Source organism: Phoenix dactylifera, chromosome 11 (genome assembly GCF_051530095.1).
Source record: "Phoenix dactylifera cultivar Ajwa chromosome 11, Ajwa_hap1_PhDact_Kaust_v1.1, whole genome shotgun sequence".
In the NCBI taxonomy this organism is placed as follows: Eukaryota; Viridiplantae; Streptophyta; class Magnoliopsida; order Arecales; family Arecaceae; genus Phoenix; species Phoenix dactylifera.
In genome coordinates, this window is record NC_143200.1 from 3,829,807 (window position 1) to 3,851,470 (window position 21,664).

The 21,664-nt window shown below is 37.9% G+C and overlaps 2 protein-coding genes across 4 annotated transcripts; both read left to right on the top strand.

Annotated features, from left to right (window-relative positions):
• Window positions 1-1,365: 1,365 nt before the first annotated feature.
• LOC103710593 (amino acid-ligase) lies at window positions 1,366-4,762 on the top strand. Of its 3 annotated transcripts, none has more exons than XM_088706478.2 (3): window positions 1,366-1,811; window positions 4,043-4,273; window positions 4,356-4,762. In XM_088706478.2, the coding sequence occupies exons 1-3, from the start codon at window positions 1,484-1,486 to the stop codon at window positions 4,484-4,486; spliced, it is 690 nt and encodes a 229-aa protein (XP_088562604.1). In that variant the 5' UTR covers window positions 1,366-1,483; the 3' UTR covers window positions 4,487-4,762. The 3 variants fall into 3 exon arrangements, with proteins under 3 accessions (XP_088562604.1, XP_088562606.1, XP_008794611.3); XM_088706480.2 differs by having other exon boundaries at window positions 1,367-1,811; window positions 4,398-4,762; XM_008796389.6 differs by having other exon boundaries at window positions 1,369-1,811; window positions 4,350-4,762.
• A 3,419-nt stretch (window positions 4,763-8,181) lies between these two features.
• Window positions 8,182-21,305, top strand: LOC103710592 (kinetochore protein). Its single transcript, XM_088706481.2, has 11 exons — window positions 8,182-8,415; window positions 8,512-8,730; window positions 8,839-8,929; window positions 9,029-9,208; window positions 11,383-11,472; window positions 13,815-13,922; window positions 18,988-19,041; window positions 19,846-19,960; window positions 20,102-20,259; window positions 20,761-20,856; window positions 20,974-21,305. The coding sequence occupies exons 1-11, from the start codon at window positions 8,255-8,257 to the stop codon at window positions 21,064-21,066; spliced, it is 1,365 nt and encodes a 454-aa protein (XP_088562607.2). The 5' UTR covers window positions 8,182-8,254; the 3' UTR covers window positions 21,067-21,305.
• Window positions 21,306-21,664: the final 359 nt, after the last annotated feature.

Below are 21,664 nucleotides of genomic sequence, written 5' to 3' on the forward strand. Positions count from 1 at the left end.
CCACTCAAAGTGAAAACTTTCTTTTTAAATAAGACTTTGACTAGGTGGCTTTTCCAGTACTGAAGGAATTGGGTGACACAATAGAAAGTAAACTTAATGTGGAAGTTAGCATCTAGCTCTAGGAGAATGTTAGTTTTTCTCTATTTATTTTCAATAGTAACAGATATTTAGAACAAGTTGTAATATCTACTTAGTAGAAAAGGAATCAAATCTAAATTCTATGGATATGACCTTACTGATATAAATAAAGAATTTGTATAACATTTTTGTTCATCTTTAATAAAAATACAACACTCATAACACATTTTAAAAATTATTAATATTTACTATTATTCCACTCTAAAAGATATGAGTTGAATGGGCTGAAGATTTTTTTTTTTTCTTCTTGGTCAGGTTAAGCTCACTCAATTATAAAATGAAATATGCTAGATGCAGCCCATGTTCGGACGATTTCAACCGTGTACATTATTAGTATTATTATTTCCGAGTGTTACTTCTCTTAGTTACAACAAGATAAAATGAAAAAGAGTATGTGGTGGTCTTATAAACGTAAGATAGATGGCATAAATTAATTTTATTGTTGAAGTTTTTTGGCATGCATGGAGAACCAAGGACGAATTTTTCCTTTTACGCATGTTGATTAAAAAGTTGGTTCAAGATTCAGTCATGGTTGACCCAAGGTGGAAAGTCTACCATTACCATTTATGGGCTCGTTTGGTTCACAAAAAAAGAAGGGAAGTAAAGTGTGGTCAACAAAAAAGCAATTAGATGCCTCTTGTTTGGTTGGAATTTTCAAAAGAGGGCGATGAGAAAGTTATATTTCCATAGAAATATGATTCTCATATTTAATGAAAAAGTCTTTCCAATGAGAAACATGAAAAAAATTATTTTTCCATAAGTCGGAAATCACTCAAAAAATATTTTTTTCCAAAAAAGCGGTTCAGCATTAAAGAGGCATTAAGGATCTAATTTTTATTAAGGATATAATAAGAATTACCTATAACTTTTTCAGAAAAGTGGATAATCAACCAAACATAAGCATTCTAAAAATCTATCATTTTTTCATTGTCAATTAAATATGCCAAAAATACTTTTTCAAGCATTCTTTTTTTAGGAATGTGCTTTTCAAAAATTATATTTATATAAGAAAAAATGTTTTTCGCGAACCAAACGAGCCCTACCTATATAGTTTGCAACGGCAATACGCACGGGAGAATATTTTTAATTACTCGAGCATTGTTTTGTCAAATTAATGAATATCTAAAAATTTATTAAATCCACCAGCTTGTACCCAGACCGTCCACGTGGACCCCATGAGAGTAGGTCCCACAAATAGGACTATGGAGGACCCTCTTTCGAAACACGGTACGACTCCCGACACTTCCAGAACTCTTCGAGCTTCAGAAGGAGAACGAGAGAGCAGAAGACCCGGCCACGACGTTCTCTCTGTCTCTGGAAAGCTATACCTCTTCTCCGAATTCCGATGCCGCTCGGGAGCGGTGGCGCTGGAGAGAGACCCGCCAAGCTCTTCCTCTTCGCCGCCGCGAGCGGCGGCGGCGGCGTCGTTGGGAGGCTAGCGACGCTTTTCGTCTCCGCTGACCGAGGGGTGGACCTGGGAGCTGTTGGGCGGGCCCTGGGGCTGGACCCGTCGACGGTGAGGCTCAACGGCCACTTCCTCAGCCGCGGCCCCGACCTCGTCTCCTCCGTCACCTGGGGATCCCTACTCTCCTTCTTCGCCTCCCGTGGGTTCCCCTCCGGCCGCTCCGATCACGACGCCGTTGTCGTCCAAGGGAAGTCTGCTGCTACCCAAGGTCAGTTTTTTTCCATTTGGAGAGCCTAGGTTTTGTTTTTTTAAAATAATTTCGATTCATTGTTTTAATTGCTTTTTGTTAGTGAGAGCCAAGGATTTATTGCAAGGTGGTAACCTGTGAATTGCTAATGCATGATAGAGTCATAGAGCAGAGTTGGTATTGGTGTGAAGTAGTGGTCATTAAGAATTATCATCGACATCAAATAGATCGGGTACATAATAAGAGCAGTGGGATTTGTGGAATTGATAGTTAAATCTGGTCTGCTAATGGGACAAGATTTTGCTTTAAGGTTTTATTTTGTCTTAGTTGTTGAAGATAGGATCTTTAATGATGAAAATAATATTCATGAATTATTATTATGTGGATCAGGTGTAATCTAGAAGCATTGTAAGGGGACTTATCAGTGCGCAATTTGATGTGATTTCAATTTTGAACCTGGAGAAATTTAACTCTGTTTTGGTCTTTTTAAATTCTACCTTCCATCAGGTATACATGCAGCACCAATTTTGGAAGGTGGACAAGTTGATTCACAATGATTGTTTGTGTATGTCCTTTCCTATGTATTTTGGATAATCTGTGTCTCTTATTGTGACGATTGCATGTATTTAACTTCATATCAGATGTGTACTTAGGAATATCTTAGGTATTTATACAGGGTCAAAAAACCAAATAACACCTTCTGGATAGTTTTTTGGGTGAGGTTCCAGGTTGTCATAAATGGTGGCAGAGCGAACTCGGTCCATGGCTCGTGGGGACTTAGGGACACTGCAATACAAGCCCTTTTAGAGTTGACCATGAGATCGTGGTGCTAGTGATTGAACTTGATTGGTTTTATGACTGGTTTCAGACCTTTATGCTGGGGAGGATGTCGGGACTTAAATAGAGGGAGTATGCAAGAATCCATATTGGTGTGTGTTTAGTCTCATATCGGTTTCTGATTAATTCATGATAACGGTTTGATCTTTAGGTTTTCCCCAGCTCACTGAGATTTTAACAAACAAACTAAAGATAAGAAAAGGATGCAATAAACTATTAGATAATTGCATAAGAAAACTTTACACACCAAAAAGTACATGGAGGCATATCTATCTCAAAATTTGTACATCATTTACCTATGGTTTCTATAAGTTTTTGCTTGTAGAAATATTTAGGAGAGTAGGAAGGCTGGAGGTTTCTCATTGGAGATAGAGATAGAAGTGGGCCGATGACTTTTGGACTTCCTTTTCTTTGATTTTCTGATCTCAAGAAATAGATTTATTAGGACTCTTGATCTATTGGGACTTACTCATTTGTTTTTTTTCTTCTGTTCTCTTAATTGTGTTATGCTTCCATTGAAACTATTGTTAATTATACCCTTCAATTAGGAAAGTGCAGCTATAACGGGTGTCTAGTTTACAACCAAAAGTCCAGCCACAAAAGCTTCTCTCATTATGGGTAGCCATGTCTGTTGAAGTTTCACCTCTTTAAGGGAACTGAATTGAATTGGTACCTCATTTGGATTCCTTATGCAATTCTTATAAAGCTAGAAATTTGGTGACCAAGTGAAAAGATGTTGGTTTTGTAAAAGTAAATTGCAATATCAGTTCCTCTAATCAATCTTTTCAGCTTATTTATTGCTCAAGATGCTTTTCATTCGGTGAATAGACATGGCTACGAAACAAAAATATAATGGTGGAGTAGTGAGAGAGTAACAAGGACATCTCAATTTTGTGGGTTTCATAATGCCTTGTTTGTTAATGATGCTTGACACCTTATGTTACTTCTGCATGTTATCATAACATTAGAACATTATCTATGCCATATCAATTCTTGACACTTCTATATAGAATGCCAGTCAACTTAAGTTCATGTAAAGGTCTTCTGTACAATGGCAATTGACATCATTTTTTGTCTGTACTTTTGTCACTTCTAGCAAACTTTATCGAGCCTAATTTTTTTCAATTTTAGGACTACTTGTAATTATATAGTTTTCCAACAGGTTGCACAATTATTTATACACTGCATTCATTTAATCATAATCCAGAAAAGGTGCCAAATAAAGTATTTACATGACGCTTCATTAGGTATTATTAAGTCTAGCATGTCAAGTTCTTCTGGATACTGCTGTTATTTATCAATTTTACAACTAAGATTCTATAAGGTGACTCCATTATGCTGTTAGAAAGGTGCTGTGGTAGCGGGTGGAAAACATTCAGAATTGTACACATTCTTAAACATTCAAATTTTTGCAGGATTGCAAATTTCTGATTTGGAAGATGGGAATTACCTATCTTTCAAGAGGAAAGTCAGGTTAGAAAATGAATGCCCACTCAAAAAGACCAGGGTGACTGAAGGTAACTCATGTGTGCTAGAAGTTGGGGATGGGCAATTGAGCGATGATGATAGCCTTTGTATCAAGAGAAGATTAAAGTTGGAGGATAATAATTCATTCAAGAAGAGAAAGACCGCCGAATGCAACTCAGGTGACATATCTTTTAAGTAATGCTCGATTTCCAATAGACCTTTTTTTGCTCGCACTGATTGCCTTTTCATCTACAGTTTCAGTTAACGAGCAATCTAAACTCAAAACAGTTGTCCCAAAAACAGGATTCTTGTATGGCTGCATCAATGGACATGGAAAGCATTTGAGAGAAGAAGAAATGGTGCCTACAATTCCTTGTAAGAGACTATGCTGAGTGCAAGATCATGCTCCAGAAGCACTATTGTATATATTGTGCATGCACCGAATGTCAATGGATGACGCTTCACACAAGGTTGAGCAGAGCTGTGATGGTTGAGGGGCAGAAAGTTGTGTTTTCTTGTGTAGCATCTTCTTACGAACTGTGATATTAAATTTTCAGCTCATATATGTATCATTTGTTCTGAAGGTTATTCATGTTTGTAACCTTGCTTGTGAACTTGACCTCTTGTTGTTTGCATAATTTTGGGCTAGGTTTAGAATGTTGTTTTCAGAGCATTTCACTAAAATCTTAACATTTGGGACTCTGGGATGTCCACTCCATAACACAGTTTGGCAGACAGATCTCATAGGTCAAAACTATAAAACCACTTTGAGAGTTCAATGAGTTAATTTAGCTTTATCAGTATCGATGCAATGACTTACTTTGAAGCTGCTATTAGTCTGCTGTGAGATGGGCAACTTTTGGCAATGCTGTGGTTTCATTTTGTAGAACACAACTGGCTTGCTGAATCTCTAAACTTTTGGCAGTTGTTAATGGAAGATTGAGATCCATCTTTGCTTGGTCCTTTTATTTGAGGAAGTCTAAATCTTCTGTTAGCCTGTAAGTTGCTTCACCTGGTTGAATTAAAAAGATATAATAGCTTGCTTGTGCAATGTGATGTGTAATAGTTGGCTGTGAGCTTGTTTGATACTAATAAGATTGTAGCACACAAAGAGGCAATTTTGGGCACGCCTATTGGTGGTTGAGTTTCCAATAATCTGCTGCTGATGTTTACTTATTGCACCTGTTCAAGTAGGATCTTGTTTTCTTAGGTTTTCATTTTGGGACCTAATTAGTATATAGACTAAAAAATAAATGTATTTCCAGCTCTCTTGGAGTATGTCACCTACCAGTTCCTGCGACATTAGCGGCCGCAACCCTAAAAGCCAAATCAGCAAGAACAAGTTGATGTTTCACAAAATCATGTTCTGAAAATTCATGCATCATAGAAAGCATTTTGAGAATGTCAACACTATATACTCTTTGAAAATAAAAAGGATAAATCCTCAACAAAAGATATTAAGTAGTACACATCCTGTTAGCCTTTTATAAATTAGCACTCGGCGTGTGCAAATGTCCATGATTTTTTGGATTTAGCATATTAACAATTAAAACTACATCAGCAAATTACTATCTTGGTGGTTTAATAATTTTAGGGTTGAAAAATTCACTTTGTTCGTCAGATACATATTTTTAAGTATTTTCTCCTTTCAAGAAGAAAAACAAAAAGATTTGTCATACAAAATAAACAAATATGGTAGAGAAGAGCAAAGGGAGGCACCAAATAAATACTTGCTTTTTTCATAGCAAACTTGTTCATAAATATATATATAATTGAAAATCTTATGATCAATTTGTTCTTTTAGGCACAAAATAGAAAGAAAACAAGTAGTAACAAAGAACTTGCCAAGATATTAATCTCATTCTTTGTCCCATTCGGTAGTATTTTACCTAAGAGCATAAATTTATCCGTTCAAATGGTTGATTCGAAAGGCATCGCCATTCTTTCCTACACAAGACCCTTATACTGACTTTTTTAACCTCCTCCCTTCCAACGGTCAACATGAGCTATTACTATTATAATCATAATATGCTTATTTAATTATTATTATTATCATCATGATTCCTTTTATAATCTATATATGTAATTTTTATAACAATAATTCTAATTATATTATGATAAATATTATACAAATCTTATAAAAATCTCTAGTTATAATATTAATATTTTTAGAAGGGTGATTTTACCAAATCATTTATAGAGTTATCATCACGAATCAAATAATTATAATTATAATTACAATTTTTACAACAACCATTTAATTGTAGCATTTTCAATTATAACAAGTATTTTGGATTGCCCGCAAATACAAGCAAACTATTACAGGCAAACTAGCACAACTCTCTCTTGTTATTGATTTTTTTCCCACACAATTTGGTATATAATTTTATAATCTTGCTTTAAATTAAGTAGCATTAGATGCCCACAAGGTAGTAAGCCAGGAATAAAGAACGGATTTTTTTTTTTTTTTTTGCTATGGTAGGTGGATCATACCTGACGGATATGGATACACCCAATAAAATTAAAAAATAAAATATCTTGAAGTGCTAGGGGCAACTTCTCATCTCCAGCCTATAGAATACTACCGGAGTGAACATAACCGACTGGAGTTGAAGAAAGGATTTGCCATGAATTTATTTATTTATTTTGGCCTCCCCTTGCTAATGTTTTTTTTTTTTTTTTGGTCAAAACGGCAAATTATATAGCTCTAAAGTGAGGACATCCTGCTAGATCACGATAAAGTAAAGAGTACAGAGCTGAAGAAATATCTCCGATAGATGTCCAAAGGAACTCCCCGGAGTGTCGTGCGACGAAGGAGGCGACCTAGTCTGCTGCCCTGTTCGCCTCCCGAAATACGTGGGCTACCTAGAACCCACCGAACTCCTGAGCCAGTCTCTGAATCTCTCTAATGAGGGGATGGCCATCCTCATATCTGTCCACACCTCGGATCCAATCAACCACCACAGAGGAGTCCCCCTCAAGAAACACTCACTCGGCACCGAGGACTCTACTCGCAAAAGATAATCCCTCCCATGCAGCTGAAGCTCTGCCCCAACAACTGTAAGTCCCGTCGTGCGCTGATCCCCTGCTGCCACTATCCTGCCCCAGGAATCTCTGATCACAAATCCAACCCCTCCAAATACACCATCCACCAACATACTCCCGTCGAAATTCACTTTGAGATGACCAAGGGGTGGGGGCACCCAAGAAACAAGGGTGAACCTGGGCGCTGTGAAAGCGGGTGAAGTGCCCCAGATGTCCCTAGTCATCTCACCAGTAAATAACGTAGAGGCTGCAATGACCTCTCCAGACTGTGATATAGCTCTGTCAACCACCATCCTCGGTGACATCCTCCTACCCTCAAAAATGCCAGCATTCCTGTCCAACCAGATATGGTAAGCCAGATATGCTCTAAAAATACCTTCCTCCCAGAATCTGGGGCTCCGCATGGATGCTCTCAATAAACTCATCAAGGCCTGAGCCGACTCCACCGACTGGGGCAAGGGGACCGGAGATCTACTCCAAATCTCTCTCGCCCTCGGGCACTGCACAAGAACATGATCAATAGTCTCCTCTACTTCGTACACACCATGCAGCACTGCGTGACCCGCACTCCTCGCCGAACTAGTACACTTTTGGTAGGTAGGCATCCCCATGCCACCTTCCAGATGAACAGCGCCACACGAGGGTGGATCCGCATCCTCCAAATCCATCCGCCCTCTATCTGCCGTCTGGACTCCCTACTGAACAGGGGAAGAAGATTCCTAACTTGTACCCGCGTCCGTCCCGACGGCCTCCACACTAGCCTATCTGACTCCTCCCGAAAAGGAACCAGTAATTCCAGAATCAACTCTGCCAGCTGCTCTCCAAATGTCTTCCAAATCAACCCCTCCCTCCGCTGACCCCCAGCAGGGTCAAATAAATTATAGACTCTGTATTCATCCAATCTCGCCAAGTCCACCATGATCGGCAAATGACTGATCGGCTACTCAGTCATCCATCTGTCCACCAAAACATTGATCGACCGTCCATCCCCAATACGCCGTCCCCTTGCTAATGTTTGGTTGGGCACTAAAGCTGATATATAAATTTTCAGTTCTCGGCTTCTCGCTAGGCGGGAAAACAGAGAGAACTTCGCGTTCGCACGCAGCGAGACGGTGATGTCGACGTTCTCGTTCCCCGAGCGGCCGGCGGCGGAGATCGTCGCCGTCCTCGCCCAGACCGGTGTCGCCTCCCTCGAGCAGGAGGAACTCGCGAACCCCTCCGCCGACGTCGTCTGCGCCCTCTACTCCAACTTCCTCTCTTACGTAGATCCCATTGGGTCCGTAGCTCAAAACCTAACCCTAACGTAATTGCCCTCCTCCTCTGACCCATTCCCATGGTTTTCCTCTTCTTCTCCTCCTCTTCCTCCTCCCAGGTATGATCCCGACAACCAGATGGCCTTCAGCTCGCTGCAGTTACTGGAAAACCCGGAGCATCACGACGATGCCATCAAAATCTTCGATCTCTACCGCAAGGTCAAGGAAGTTCTCGTCTCCATCCGCTTCGGGAGCTTCAATCTCCGTGACCTCCTCAAGCCCGATCCCAGGCGGACCTCCCAGATCCTCAGCACCATCGTCAATTTCCTATACTACAGGCAAAATCCCCTCGAAATCCCATAAAAGAAGCATTCTTTGAATTCTAGGGTTTCTATCTTTGTTGAGGGTTCTCTAAAGTTTCGATTTTTCGTGTTGAACTGTCTCAGGGAAGACAAGCTGAGCATGCTGCGGCCAATTGCGGATCAGTTCCCAAGCTACGACGAAAAGCGAACAGAACTCGAGACTAGGATTGCTGAGGTTCTACCTTTTTCTTTTCCCCTTATTATTCTTGATCTCTCGGTTTCTTGTGTTGGTCGAGAGTCAAGGGGAGATGATTGAGTGGGAAGTATGTTGCAGCTGAACAAGGAGATTTTGGACCATGAGGCTGCATGCCAGATGGAGGAGCCCATGGTTCAGCAATTGGAAGTCGAGGTCAAAGAGTTGAGGCAGACCATACAGAACTATAACAAGCAGCAGATGTCGTTGAAGACACTGGCCAAAGGACTCAAGGAGAAGACTGATGCTATCAATGATAAGGTTTGATATGTCATTCTGGTGATATTAGCTAGCTTTGTTTTGCTAATTGGTTAAGCGGTCCCCATATCAGAGGGCTGATGGTTTTCAAAAATACGTACCTAAGATCTTATAGGTCGATGTTTTATTAAAATGTTATCTTGCATTGTTTGATTGAGTGGTTATGTAAAAAATTCTCTTGCATATACTTTGGTAACTGCAATCAGAGGATGGGCTTCATGTACATTTTTTATATCTTATGCAAAACCTACAACCACGAGCCATGATGCAAGCTTCTAAGCACATTTGTTTTAGCTTCTTCATTAGTCAATAGAATGACAATAAATCAAGCTGCCCTGCCTTTCATCCAACCATGGGCAAAATAGGTGCAAAGATCAAGCTATATCAGATGTAAGTGCATTATACATGGCCTTGGAAATCACTGAGTAGTCATAGTTTGAAAGTATTATTGCTGAATTTTTAGCTTTGCATGCACATCTGGAATTGTGCTAATACCAACAGAAAATGAACATCATGTGTTTTTGGAATTGAACCATAAAAGTAACAGGTTAAGATTGTGAACTCTATAATCATATTCAAGGAAATAAAAAAAAAGTAGAGAATCTGGCTATTTTCATCTTAATTTTACCATAAATTTAGCATCCTAACCATTTTTTTTTAACCTCTTCACAGAATAATTTACAATTCAAGATTTGGTTGTGTCAAAAGAGGGGCCCTGGCTTGCTAATGTTGGGGTGCTGGGGATCCAAGTGTGTATCCATGTTAACAAGGGTCTGGATGTTGCTCATGCATCTTTAAAGAAAGTATAAGTTTGCATGACTCAGGAGATAGACTGAACCCAGTGAAAAAAAGAGACTGTTGGACTTGCAAGGATATCTAAATGGCATTATTAAGATTATAGAAATTAGTGTACTACAAGGAATATTGACTTTAGAAATTTTAATCCAATTAATAATGATGAAATCGAAGAAAAGAAAGAAGTGAAAGGCTCTGGGCATGGATTAGTGGGCTTGCCATCAGTAGACTAATTGAGGACACCCGAAATGAATTAGGTCCAAAGTGATCACATCTTGACAAAATTTAAGCAGCTGACTAAAACAAAATGAGATACCTCCTAGGAATTGTCCAAAGGAGAGGGGCCATTTGGAGCAGATGCACTTGATCCCAGTGGTCATTTGAAAGAAGTACGAAAGAACAAAATCACAAACATAATATGGATGTCGAGAATAATATTTTCACATATGGAAGTTTTATTTATCTTTGTATGTTTAGGACTTAATAAGTTGTACTTGCCAGGAGAACTTCAAAATTCTTTGAAATTCACAACTTTCTACTGGCAACTAGCATTTGAATTACTGGATTTGTAATACAGATGTACAGTCCGGTTGGTGTTGCTGACGGGGACATGAAAATATTTCTTTTGTTGTGATGATTTAATCTGAAAATGGAATTGTCCTGTGATGATTTCTGTAACTCTATTATAGGTCTCTGAAACTTGTTGGGGCCTTATGTTGATGGTACCTGGGCTATGACAGCATGAAACTTGATAATTAGGTGTTGGACATGTACCAAATATATATCCTCAGTGGACACACCCACCCAATTAAGCATACAATCACCAAAAGGTTGCATGTTTATGCAGAATGCTAGCCTTATGAATACAAAAAAATGCACACTCATAAAAAGAAATATTGGATTACATCAACTACTACGACATAATAGACGTGTATTCTCTAATGTGTGAAAACCATATAGGCATACTTCGGTATATTTGTTCTGCTGCCTGTCAGAGTATACTGAAAAATTGCAGCTTCATTATACTCCATTTTTTTTTTTGCCAATTTTAGATGCCTAAACCTTCTAACAAGTTATTTATGTGCATTAATTATTTTTTACTTCATGGTGCAGACAACCTGGGAGTCAAGTTTTAGATGTCGTAGTTAATGTATCAACTTTTAGTTCATTCTATACATGAGTTTTCCCTCTTACCTCTTAGATCATTATGGCATATACTATATGGAGTGTGTTGACATCTCTTGCCAAATAGTTTTATGAGGTTTAATTGAAATATTTATGGCTCATAATTATGATATTCCAATGCAATTAACCGATGAGCTAATTACTTTTCCCTCATGAAATTATAGCATTAAGGTCTTACACAAATTAATTTCTTGCAGATCTCTCAAGCTGATTTTGAGTTAGTGAAAAATGTGCAAGAAAATTCCAAGCTGTTGTCTAAAATTGTTCAATCCCCAGACAAGCTACAGGTTCTATACTCTAGCACAATTACTTGGTCATATCATTGGCATGGATGCTATAAGGAGGGCTGAATTATATTCTTTGTGCATGAACTCTAGATGTAAAATTCCATTTATGAAGTTACATGATTAGATATAGTTTTAATGTATTATTTTGATGCCGTGGTAAGACAAACATGAAACTAAAATATAGTTTAGCAAGAAGTGACGTGAGCCTTCAAAGCTTTAATATTATTGATCACTTTTATGCATTTTCATCATGGTGAAACCTTATGTGCTGCTGAACTTATAACAGAACTCATAAATTATTATGGGATCTTCAGTGAAAACTTATATTGAGTTGCCAAAAATTTTTTTGTGAAAATCTAGCGAGTATACTTAAAAGGAGCTGATATCATGCATCTTGGTGTCAACAACAAAGCACAGGCCACAATTTTCTTATTTTAAGAAGTACTCAATCATCACATAACTCTTTCAAGTCTGCCTTTTACATCTGCTGCCATATTGCATGGTGTCTTCTGTTAACTTGGCTGACCGTTGGTAATAGGTAGCTCTAGATTCAATAGTTGGACAATATTCAATTCCATGAGCCAAAACCTTGCAATTTATGGCTCAATATTTGAACTATTGGCCTACTTAGTTTGCTTTCTATGTTGTTTGTATATTAGCTTATCTTACCATGACAAAAACTTTTCTGCTCCAAGAAATGGCGTTTTTTAGAAAATCCCATGTGAACTAAACAAGATAAAGGCTTTTATCTACAATTTTCTCTTTGATTTTCTTAGTGCAACCAAATGTAGAAATTGCCATGTTCCTTTTTCTTTTCTTTTGTCATTAGCGCTGTTTGGTTGTGCAGAAATCTCTGGAAAAGGAAAGGGACAAAGAAAAGGTTATCTGTTATCCTCAGGAAAGGAAAAGTCTATTTTTTCAGTCAACCCCATTTCCGCTCTTTAGTTTCAGACAATTTAATCCGCAAGAAGCTTCAGTTCTCCAAAAAACTTTAGTTTTCCAAGACCTTCTCCAAGCAACCATAGGGACTCTTAAAAGAAATCACTTTCTCAGCAACAAAATAGATCCTTTGTGATTTGTTTGCATTTTTGGTGAATTTGAATTTGTCCTTCTAGTCAAAAGAATCAATATGCCAAAATTGTGACTTTGTCTATAATGCTTGTATCTTTGCAGATTCTCCAATATGTAGTCGTGCTCTTATAGTACACACATAATTTAATTTTACAGAATTCAATGCCTTGCATCAAGGTGCTCTTTTCTGGTCTACATGTGGTCCCTGCATATGTTTCTTTTATGTAAAGTCTCCTGCCAAGCAAAGAAATTGTAACTCACTGTTCCATTCATAATACTGACAGTGGAGAAATCACTTCTTAAACTAATTACATAACTAATTAGACAAAATTCACTAATGTTCTTGATGCTATCCAGCTTAGGTCAAATTATCTACTCCCTTTTTATTCTTTACTTGACATCCGAACCATCGAGAGGGCCTCAAGAAGATCCATTTTAATCTCATGCCAACAGTCCATCCCTATCCTGTAGTGTTGCTAAATTTTTGGGTTAAACTATCAAACATGACTCTTGGAATTTAGATCTCCGAAGTCCTTTTCCCAATTATTTATGAATTAGAAACTTCCAACACTACCTCTTCTATATTTCCAGCATCATCTTCTGTCATCTTTAACATCTTGCCTTTTGTCCTCATCAGATGGTCTTTTTTCTTATCATCGAGCTACTTCTATCTTTCAAGATACAAATCTCTTTCTTGGATATGATCACGCTCACAGCTCATTGTTTTGACAAAGAAACTTCAATAACATTAGTCTCTTCAAAGTTCAAACATATCAAATTGACCAATCATTCCCTATCACATAGTCCTGCAAGTTACTCTTGCAAACTCAAGGATCTAACTCTAAATTCTGGCCCATATAATATTCTAATTCATACATCCATATTCAAGTAGTTTGTATGCAGATCTTCACATCATAAGCATGCTTTAAAAGATTTTGAAAGGCTTTAGGTTTTCTCAATGCATTTGTTTTTTGTGAAAAATGCTAATTATTTTTTTTTAAGACATTTAGTTTTCAGGAAGCAACTTCATAGAAGTTTTGGTGATACATTTTTTTTATTCTTTATGGCTGGTTGCGTCTGATTTCTTTCTTTCTTTTTTTGTTCCTCTGCTCTTTTTTGCATCTAACTCCATGTAAATCAGCTTTTAATTCCATTCACAATATTGATCAAACATGCAATATATGGATACTTGTTAGTAGCATCTGTGGTTAGTTTAGGTAGCAATGCAATCCACTAGTCCAGATAACTGTGGTTTTCTTTTTTATTTAAAGAGGGCTCTTGAAGAGAAAAAGGCAAATCGAGCTGAGGTGAAGAACTCTGAAAGGCTGGCAATGCAGAGTGTTCAAGAGAAAAATGTCACTTTGGAGGTGTATTCAAAGGTAGAGACTTGGTTTCCAATTTATATATTACTGCCTACTCTACAGGGTTGTGTTGATTATTTATTTCTCTAATCTATTTGTTACCAAATTTTGTGAATGGGGTTCATCTATCCCTGACATAGTAGCAATATCCACTTTTCTTGATGGCTAAAAGAGTAATATGATCATTTTCCCCTCTATGGATTGGTGCATGGACATAAATTTGGGAGCCAAACTTTAATGATTGTCATTCAGTCAGATTTTGTGCTTGGGAAATTTGTGATTTGACACACTGATATTGCCAAATATATTTAATGGATATCACTTTTTTTTTGGGACATAAACTATTGCCAAGACAGTGAAAGAATCAAACAAATTAAAGTACATTTGTGCACTTTGCATTTTGTAGGTGTTGATGTATTGCATTGACAATATAGCTTATAGAAACTCTATGCACAAGAAATTGGTTAAGCATCTACCTGCTAATGCCATATCATGTGTAATTTTAAAGAAATGTAAGCAGTAGTATGTCAAGTTTGAAGGCCGTTGATTTAATTCTTTGATTTATTTCACAACTTCCAAGAGTTGCATTTATGTTTGACTAATAAGATACATGAAAATGCCAAGGACCTTCCTTTTAATGGTAGCTTCTTTTCAGCGCAGTTACATTGTGCAGTTTCAGCAATTCAGCTTCATTGCATTTGTTTGGAAATAGCCAGCTATGTGCAGTTAGAATAATAGATAAAGCCAAATAACTTGACCAATATTTGAAGGGCTTTGGCAGCTTTAAGAAAAGGGGGATTAAGTTCAATGCTAGCTTGCTTTCCTAGGGGTTTCGTTTAGAGTGGAGAAAATAAACAGACACATGCACAAATCCATACACAAAAGCACAAAAATCGTATCCATACACATGTACAGGGCTTCACTCACCGCAATGGATATTGTGAGGAAGTATTAAAAGATCTTGCGCTGGCGTTGGATTTGGTCCTTGATATGAATGAATGACAGAAAATTTCTACGATCCACCCTATTGTTGGGGCTTGGCTTGTTTATCATTTTTATGTTTATAGCTTCACATGCTTCATGTTGAGAAGAATATGTTCATAGACATGGAAATGATGAAAATTAAATTGATAATGGAAAAAAAGGGGATTGGCTAGAGCTTGAGGTCCCCCAAGGATTTCACATATTTAGATTTAACTATTCTTCATTATTATATCTTGGCTAGCATGCTTATTAGCAAGTAAAAAATTTCCATATTAGACTAAGATCTAGCAACCAAGATACATCTTCTTCATATCAAATACATTAGTATGTAATAAGTAAATTTAAAAAATTCAAATATATGAGTAATAATTAAAATAATATATTACATATAGCCTACCTATTTAATTATAGTTTAAGCTTAACCAAACTGAACATGTGTGAGCTGGAGAAATCTCAAGCTTGGTCTGTTTGCTACTTGACCAAGTCTGTACCAAGCTGAATCACAGGTTGAACATTAGCCGTCCACAAGCTGCTTGCTTATTTGACAGCTTACTGTTGAGGGGAGTTGTTGGTTTTGCGCAAGCATTTTCTGTGGATATGTTTCTTGTATAAATATTACTCCAGGTTGGAAAAAATTTAAGCCAGTGGAACTTTGGTAAATACTGACATATTTTGCTTACCAACTCTTGTCACATTCTGATTTAAGGACTGGGGCGTAGAGCTTCTCTCGTTATTTGCCTCCAATAGCAGAGAATGGACATGATCCATTGCTTGACTAATTATATAGGAGAATGTTACAACTGGAAGTAGATAATTGATATTACAATATCGTGCATAATCATAATAATACAAAGATGATACAGATGAGATTTCATATTAAGTTTTTGGTAATACCACTTGATTGCTTGTTTGGATTTTTCATGGTAAAAGAAGTTTCTTCATTTCTCTTCTGTGTTCCTCATCAAATAACACCATAATGATATTTAGATTCATATAAACCAATATCTGATTTATTGGATAGAATGGATTAATTAGGTCACATACTTTACATGATATATGCAGTGGCTAACAAGGATTAAGCTTAAACACACATAAGAGGCCAAATTTCAGCATATTCATAACATCAGAACTGGCACTTCAATGCTCATGTATGCTGATGCTTGTGTTTTACCATGTTTAGTGTGTCGTTCTGGATCATAATGTAGTTTGATGACACAAAATTATGGTCACGCGAACCTACACATGCATGATTCATGAATCTCTGCATATGGAAACTTTTTTTTGCTATCTTGATACAAGTCTATCTAGCTATCTTCTGCAGGAAAAAATAATTCAAACATCTCATCTTGGACATGTAGTCACTATTCTTGGATTTTACATTGACCATCTTGTTCGGTAAAGATAAGTATTATTATGGTTCCCCCGTATGAATCATAGGATATGGTTATCACAAAAATCCATAAGTTGGTGTACAACAATCACAACCAACCACATGGTGTGAACAAATTCACAATATATTCCATATTCGTGTCACCTATCTGTTGTTACCACCGTTTCAAAACTTTACAACCCTCCAAGAACAAGTAAGTACTTTTGAAATCCTATAGATCGTTCATGTCATACTACGTTATAATGAGTACAGGGATCTAAGCTTTGGATATTATTTTCTTCTTTTGCTGGCATGATTTGAGCTTTACTAAATTGATAATCAGTAAGTTCTGTTCTCTCCTTGCAATAGGGTCTTTGCTTAAATTAGAATCACCTATCCATACTATAAAAAATACATATGCATCAATTTCTAATGATGAAAAATATATGCGAAAGCATTTGTTCAGCATTTCAGATAGTGTCGTTGGACAAATGATCCCTTAATTCCTTGTAAGCAAGACAACAGTACACTGCTCTGTCTCTATTCCGTGCATGCAACACATTTTCAGGTATTTGTACAAGAAATGTATGTCCTAATGTTCGGTGCAATGTTTAAGACATGGCTGGGTCGAGTTGGTTTGAGGTTGACCCACCTCATGACCTGTAAGACTACATGGGTTGGGTCAATCCCAAATCCGGATTTTCAAAAAACTTGAGTGACCCACTGACCCAGCTATTGACCCGCCCGACGTTGATTTGACCTGGAATTTGACCCATCTAGGTTAGCTATTGAGGATAAGGAATAGTGGCAAGGGCATGTTGAAGGCGGAGGAAGTGGGAGGCCTTGAAATAATAGCCACTGAGGTTGTTGTTGGGGCCGGAGGGGCACTCATGTAAGGATTGAAGATGAGGGCAACAGCATGGTCGGGCCTCGGATTGAGTAGTGAGGCAGGATTGCTGCCCACATGGTGCAGACAAAGAAGGAAAGGGTGGGGTATGGGGTGAAGCAGCAGAGGAGGCTATTGGATGAGGATTGGACAGTGATTGTGAGGAGTGAGGGAGGAAAGAGAGGGAGGGATTGGGAAGAGGGTTGAAGGGTCAGAGGAGGCTTTGGCGGAGAAGAGGCTGGAGATGGAACCATGGGTGCAGGATTAGGTGGGAGTGAAGAGGGGGAAGGAGTTGAGTGAGGATGAGGAGGTGGAGACAAAGTGGAAGCGAAGGAGAAAGGCAGCAAGGAGATGGACAAGAAGATGGGCATGGAGGACGTTAGTGAGGTGTGTTAATGAGCCTCAAGAGTTTGGCAATCTTGGCCTGGAGGCGGTCACAACTCCTCTGCCTCAGTTGGTGTTGGAGGTATAGGATGATGAGTGCTTGATGACAACAAAGAGGGAAGATCTTCTTGGCCATCGATTGCCGATGGATTCCATGTCTGATCTCATGTTGGGAGTTGGGGTTGAGTGGGGCGAGGAGTTTGGAGTTGAGGACAGAGAGGGAGAGAGAGAGAGAGAGGGATCATGGGCAGATATTTTGCTTCCTTTAAGTGAGAGACGGTGGATAAGAGAAGGCAAAATTAATGGGTCAACTCGTGGTTGACCAGAGATCGACCTATTGATCCTTGACTTAGACAACTAAACGGGTCAATGTTCAAGCCAGGTTTCAGCACAATGGTTCAGTGTCTTAAAATATGGTGCATAAGTCTGATATACATAGAGGGTTAGTGGTCCTTTGACTGTAGCGCATTCCCTGCATACAACTAGTATCTGTGGTTGGGCTTGTTATTAGGACCGAAAGGATGATTCGGTTAGCACCATTTGCATGCATATATGATTGAATTAGCTGTATGTAGTTCAATATACCGCCTACATATCATTGTACGACGGCAAATGTGGCCCGTTTAGGCTTTTAACATTTTGCGACCACATATGTGGCCATTCGTATGCTAGCCCATGTGAACGGGCAAGTCCAAGCTAATGGTTGCATTGTATATGGGTTTGAGGCATGCTGGTTACCATGTTATGATCTAATTTTTTCTGTTAAGAATTAAGTAGAAAATAGTAAGCACAAATTGCTAGATCTTATTGTTATTATTTATATAAAAACATTATTATTTGTTGTATTTAATATATTTTATTCCTTTTAAATAGTCGAAATACTAATTGTATATGTGCATGCATTCTGGTCTGTATAGTGCATGTGTGCCCTTGACTACTTGCATATCGTAGCTGTCTCTTAAAACACTGCTAAATTACTTTTGTATTTATCACTAAGAGGTAATCATTTACGATGTGTTATTGTCATCGACCATATAATAAGCAGATAATTTGTTTTTAACCTTGTGCGGAACATTTTTTCATCCATATGCATGTTTGCACGCAACTTCATGTCTCAAATGCTTGTCGATTAATTAGTTGTTCTTGGATGTCAAATCCCTTAAATGCTGAGTTTGATAATAAAGTTGACTAATATAATTTATATAATCAGGGTTGTATCCATATCGCCTTTTTCTTTCCTGTTCTCTTTTCTATGGAAAGCACCATTCTCTTTTCTTTGTACCTCTTTCTGTTAAAAGTTTCAAATGAATCATGAATATGTCAATAATATCTTTCAATGTGAACATGGATAAATAAACATTATTGCAAGAACATATAAATGTTAAACATGCACTGAAGCACATCTTCTGTTAATATCTAAGATCCACTTCGTGCTGACTAATTGCTCTCATCTTTTGTAGGCTTATGAAAAAATGTCCAAGCATTTCTCACAGGTGCAGACTATACAGGAACAAGTACGTTTAGCTCCAGATCTTAAACTGAATTCTGGACTGTTTATGAAATATTTACATTTTGTTTGAAGAATTTTCTTGCTTTATCCTGCCCAAAGATTTAGCCAAAACATTCAGCTCTCTCTCCCTACAAATTTATGGATCTTCTAGTTGTTGCTGGCCATTTATTAACTACCTCTTTATGGATCGAACATAATTGGAGCATACATGCTTACCTTTGATCTCTTGCTTGGTGTTTGAGAAGGTCTTTGATTTTAGTTAAAATTGTTGGCTGGCCATAGTGTTTTAAGAGACTGGCTGTAGCCTCTTATCTGCATGAAATTCTGGGTATGGCTAAACCAGGAGATTCTGATTGAATAAATGGTACCTGAAAAAAGAGTTGGGGTGTAGAGACTGGACAGTTTTTCATTTTTTCTGTATTGTTCTGTTGCAGAAATTCTACTCAAGCGATACTTCTGATGGTGATGTATCTAGTCCTGATTAGTATAATTTGGGACTCATTTAAGATGTGTTGTTAACTGACAGAAAAAAGGTGCCAAACTGCCAACTAATATAAAAGATAATATGGAACTTTCTGATTGTGGACGTTACCAGAATCCTCATTTTTTTTGGATTCTACTTTTTAGAGTGGCAGCCTAAGCAGAAGTTATTGTCAATTAATAAGAAAGAGTCCTTTCTTGTAGTGAAGACTTGTGTGCCAACCTAGTTCTTTTTTTGTAACATATGATCTAGTCATTCTTCTTGTTGTTGTTGTTGTTGTTTGGATAACGAGTAGTAGTCATTCTATTTCTTGTGACTGGTTTCCAGGTAAATTCAGCCAAAACTATTGAGAAGGAAGTTAAGGCACTGAAAGCTAAGCTGAGTGATGAAGGGGTTTCAAATATGTCTCTGGAAGCAAAAATAGTTGAACGACAAGGAAAAGGTTGTTTTGTGGGTTAAATCCATTACTCTATGTTCGCCCCTTTATTCTTAATTATTTACCCGATCCCTGTCCTCGGTTGTGGGACAAGGGAATGATATCTTCTTCAACTGTCTTATATTTGCAATAAAAACTATTTATCAGCAAAACAAGCTGAGGAGTTGGTCAAGGTAACAGAAAGAGAGAGGGATATGAGGCATGCAGAGGAGATTCAGAGACTTAACACTTTAAGGGCAGAAATGGAATGGAAGCTACAATGTCTGGAACCAAGGGAAAGAAAGGTGGAAGCAATGGTTGCGAAGGTAAATATTTCACAGGCTCTTACACTAAAATGAAATTTGAAATCAGTCGTGTAATCTCTCATTCCTGACTGATAAATGTGATATATGTTACATTCCTGACCAATAACTGTGATATATGTCGTGAGAAAGAATGTTATGCATTTGTTCTGTTGTGCATACCTATATGTCCAGCATCTCCATTTCCTGCCTGGACTGGTGGTGCTTTAAATGTGTTTTCAATTTCCCCCTTTCCCTAATTGGGTTCATTGAACTCTCCTTTTGGGTCTGTCGGATGCTTCCGCCAGAGCATCAATTTCTTTCTATTTGCAATCGTATAAATCACAATGAAATCTTGGTTACTTCCAAAACAGGTGGTTTTGTTTAACCAGAGCAGTGAACTGGCAAATACTGTTTCAGATTCTCATTCTTTTTGTTCATTTTATATGGAAATCATCATCTTTTAAGAGATTCACATATTATATGAACTCGGTCTAACTCTTTGCTCCTTTCTTATATCGAAAGGGTGATATCTTATGTTCAGAAGCCAGTTTAGTAAGAGAATCCGGAAAGACAAAACAACAAGAGCTTCATGCAAAACTTGAAGAAATTGTTCATGCAGTAAGTGTCAATGCGATAGATTTATCAGTGGATTGGTATGAATGGGTACGTTTGCGAGTCATATATGATATGTATGTGAAGATTACAACTGATTCTTTCTTTCTTTTTTTCATATAGTTTCATAACTACTCAAATACGATCGGTTCATTGATGCAAAGGGTTGAGGTGGGGGCAGAGAAGGAAGCCCTGGAGACTGAGATCACAGGTTGATGGCCAGAGGTGCTGTTTGTCCCATTGTTTGACCTCAGATCCTTCGGTGTTCTGTTCTTATTGCAGGATCTGTAGTCACCTGGCTCTGTGACTGAAAAGAGAATACGTTAACCAGAGATATGTAAATTTATTAGGGGTCATAGATGTGTGGTGTATTTTCTGTCAGATTAGATAATGAATGGCCCAGCTTCTTGTTTGAGATAATTTATTTGTACCTTAATTTCCTTCACCCTTGTTCATTTTCTGGCTTTTGAAGGACATTGCGCTTGTAGATGCTTGGCATTTATGGTTGTGCTCTCTTTTTTATTTTCAAGACCAGAGGTTAACTCCCTAATTGTGCTAGATGGATGTAGATGGATGTAGGTGATTGAACCGACCCCTCCGGTTAAAGCTCGGGCATAGACAATTCTAACTTCTAGATGCTAATATGCAACAACCAAGCTCTTGCTTGAATGGTATTGGCTCTTGTTCTTTGAGCAGAGGCTGGAGATTTGATTCGCCCTTGCTTCGACCTTGATTAGCAAAACTCTGGTTCCATGAGCTCTAGGCTCCAGCCTTCGCGGGGTGGGTTTGGTGGTATGGATGGTGGAATTAGGGC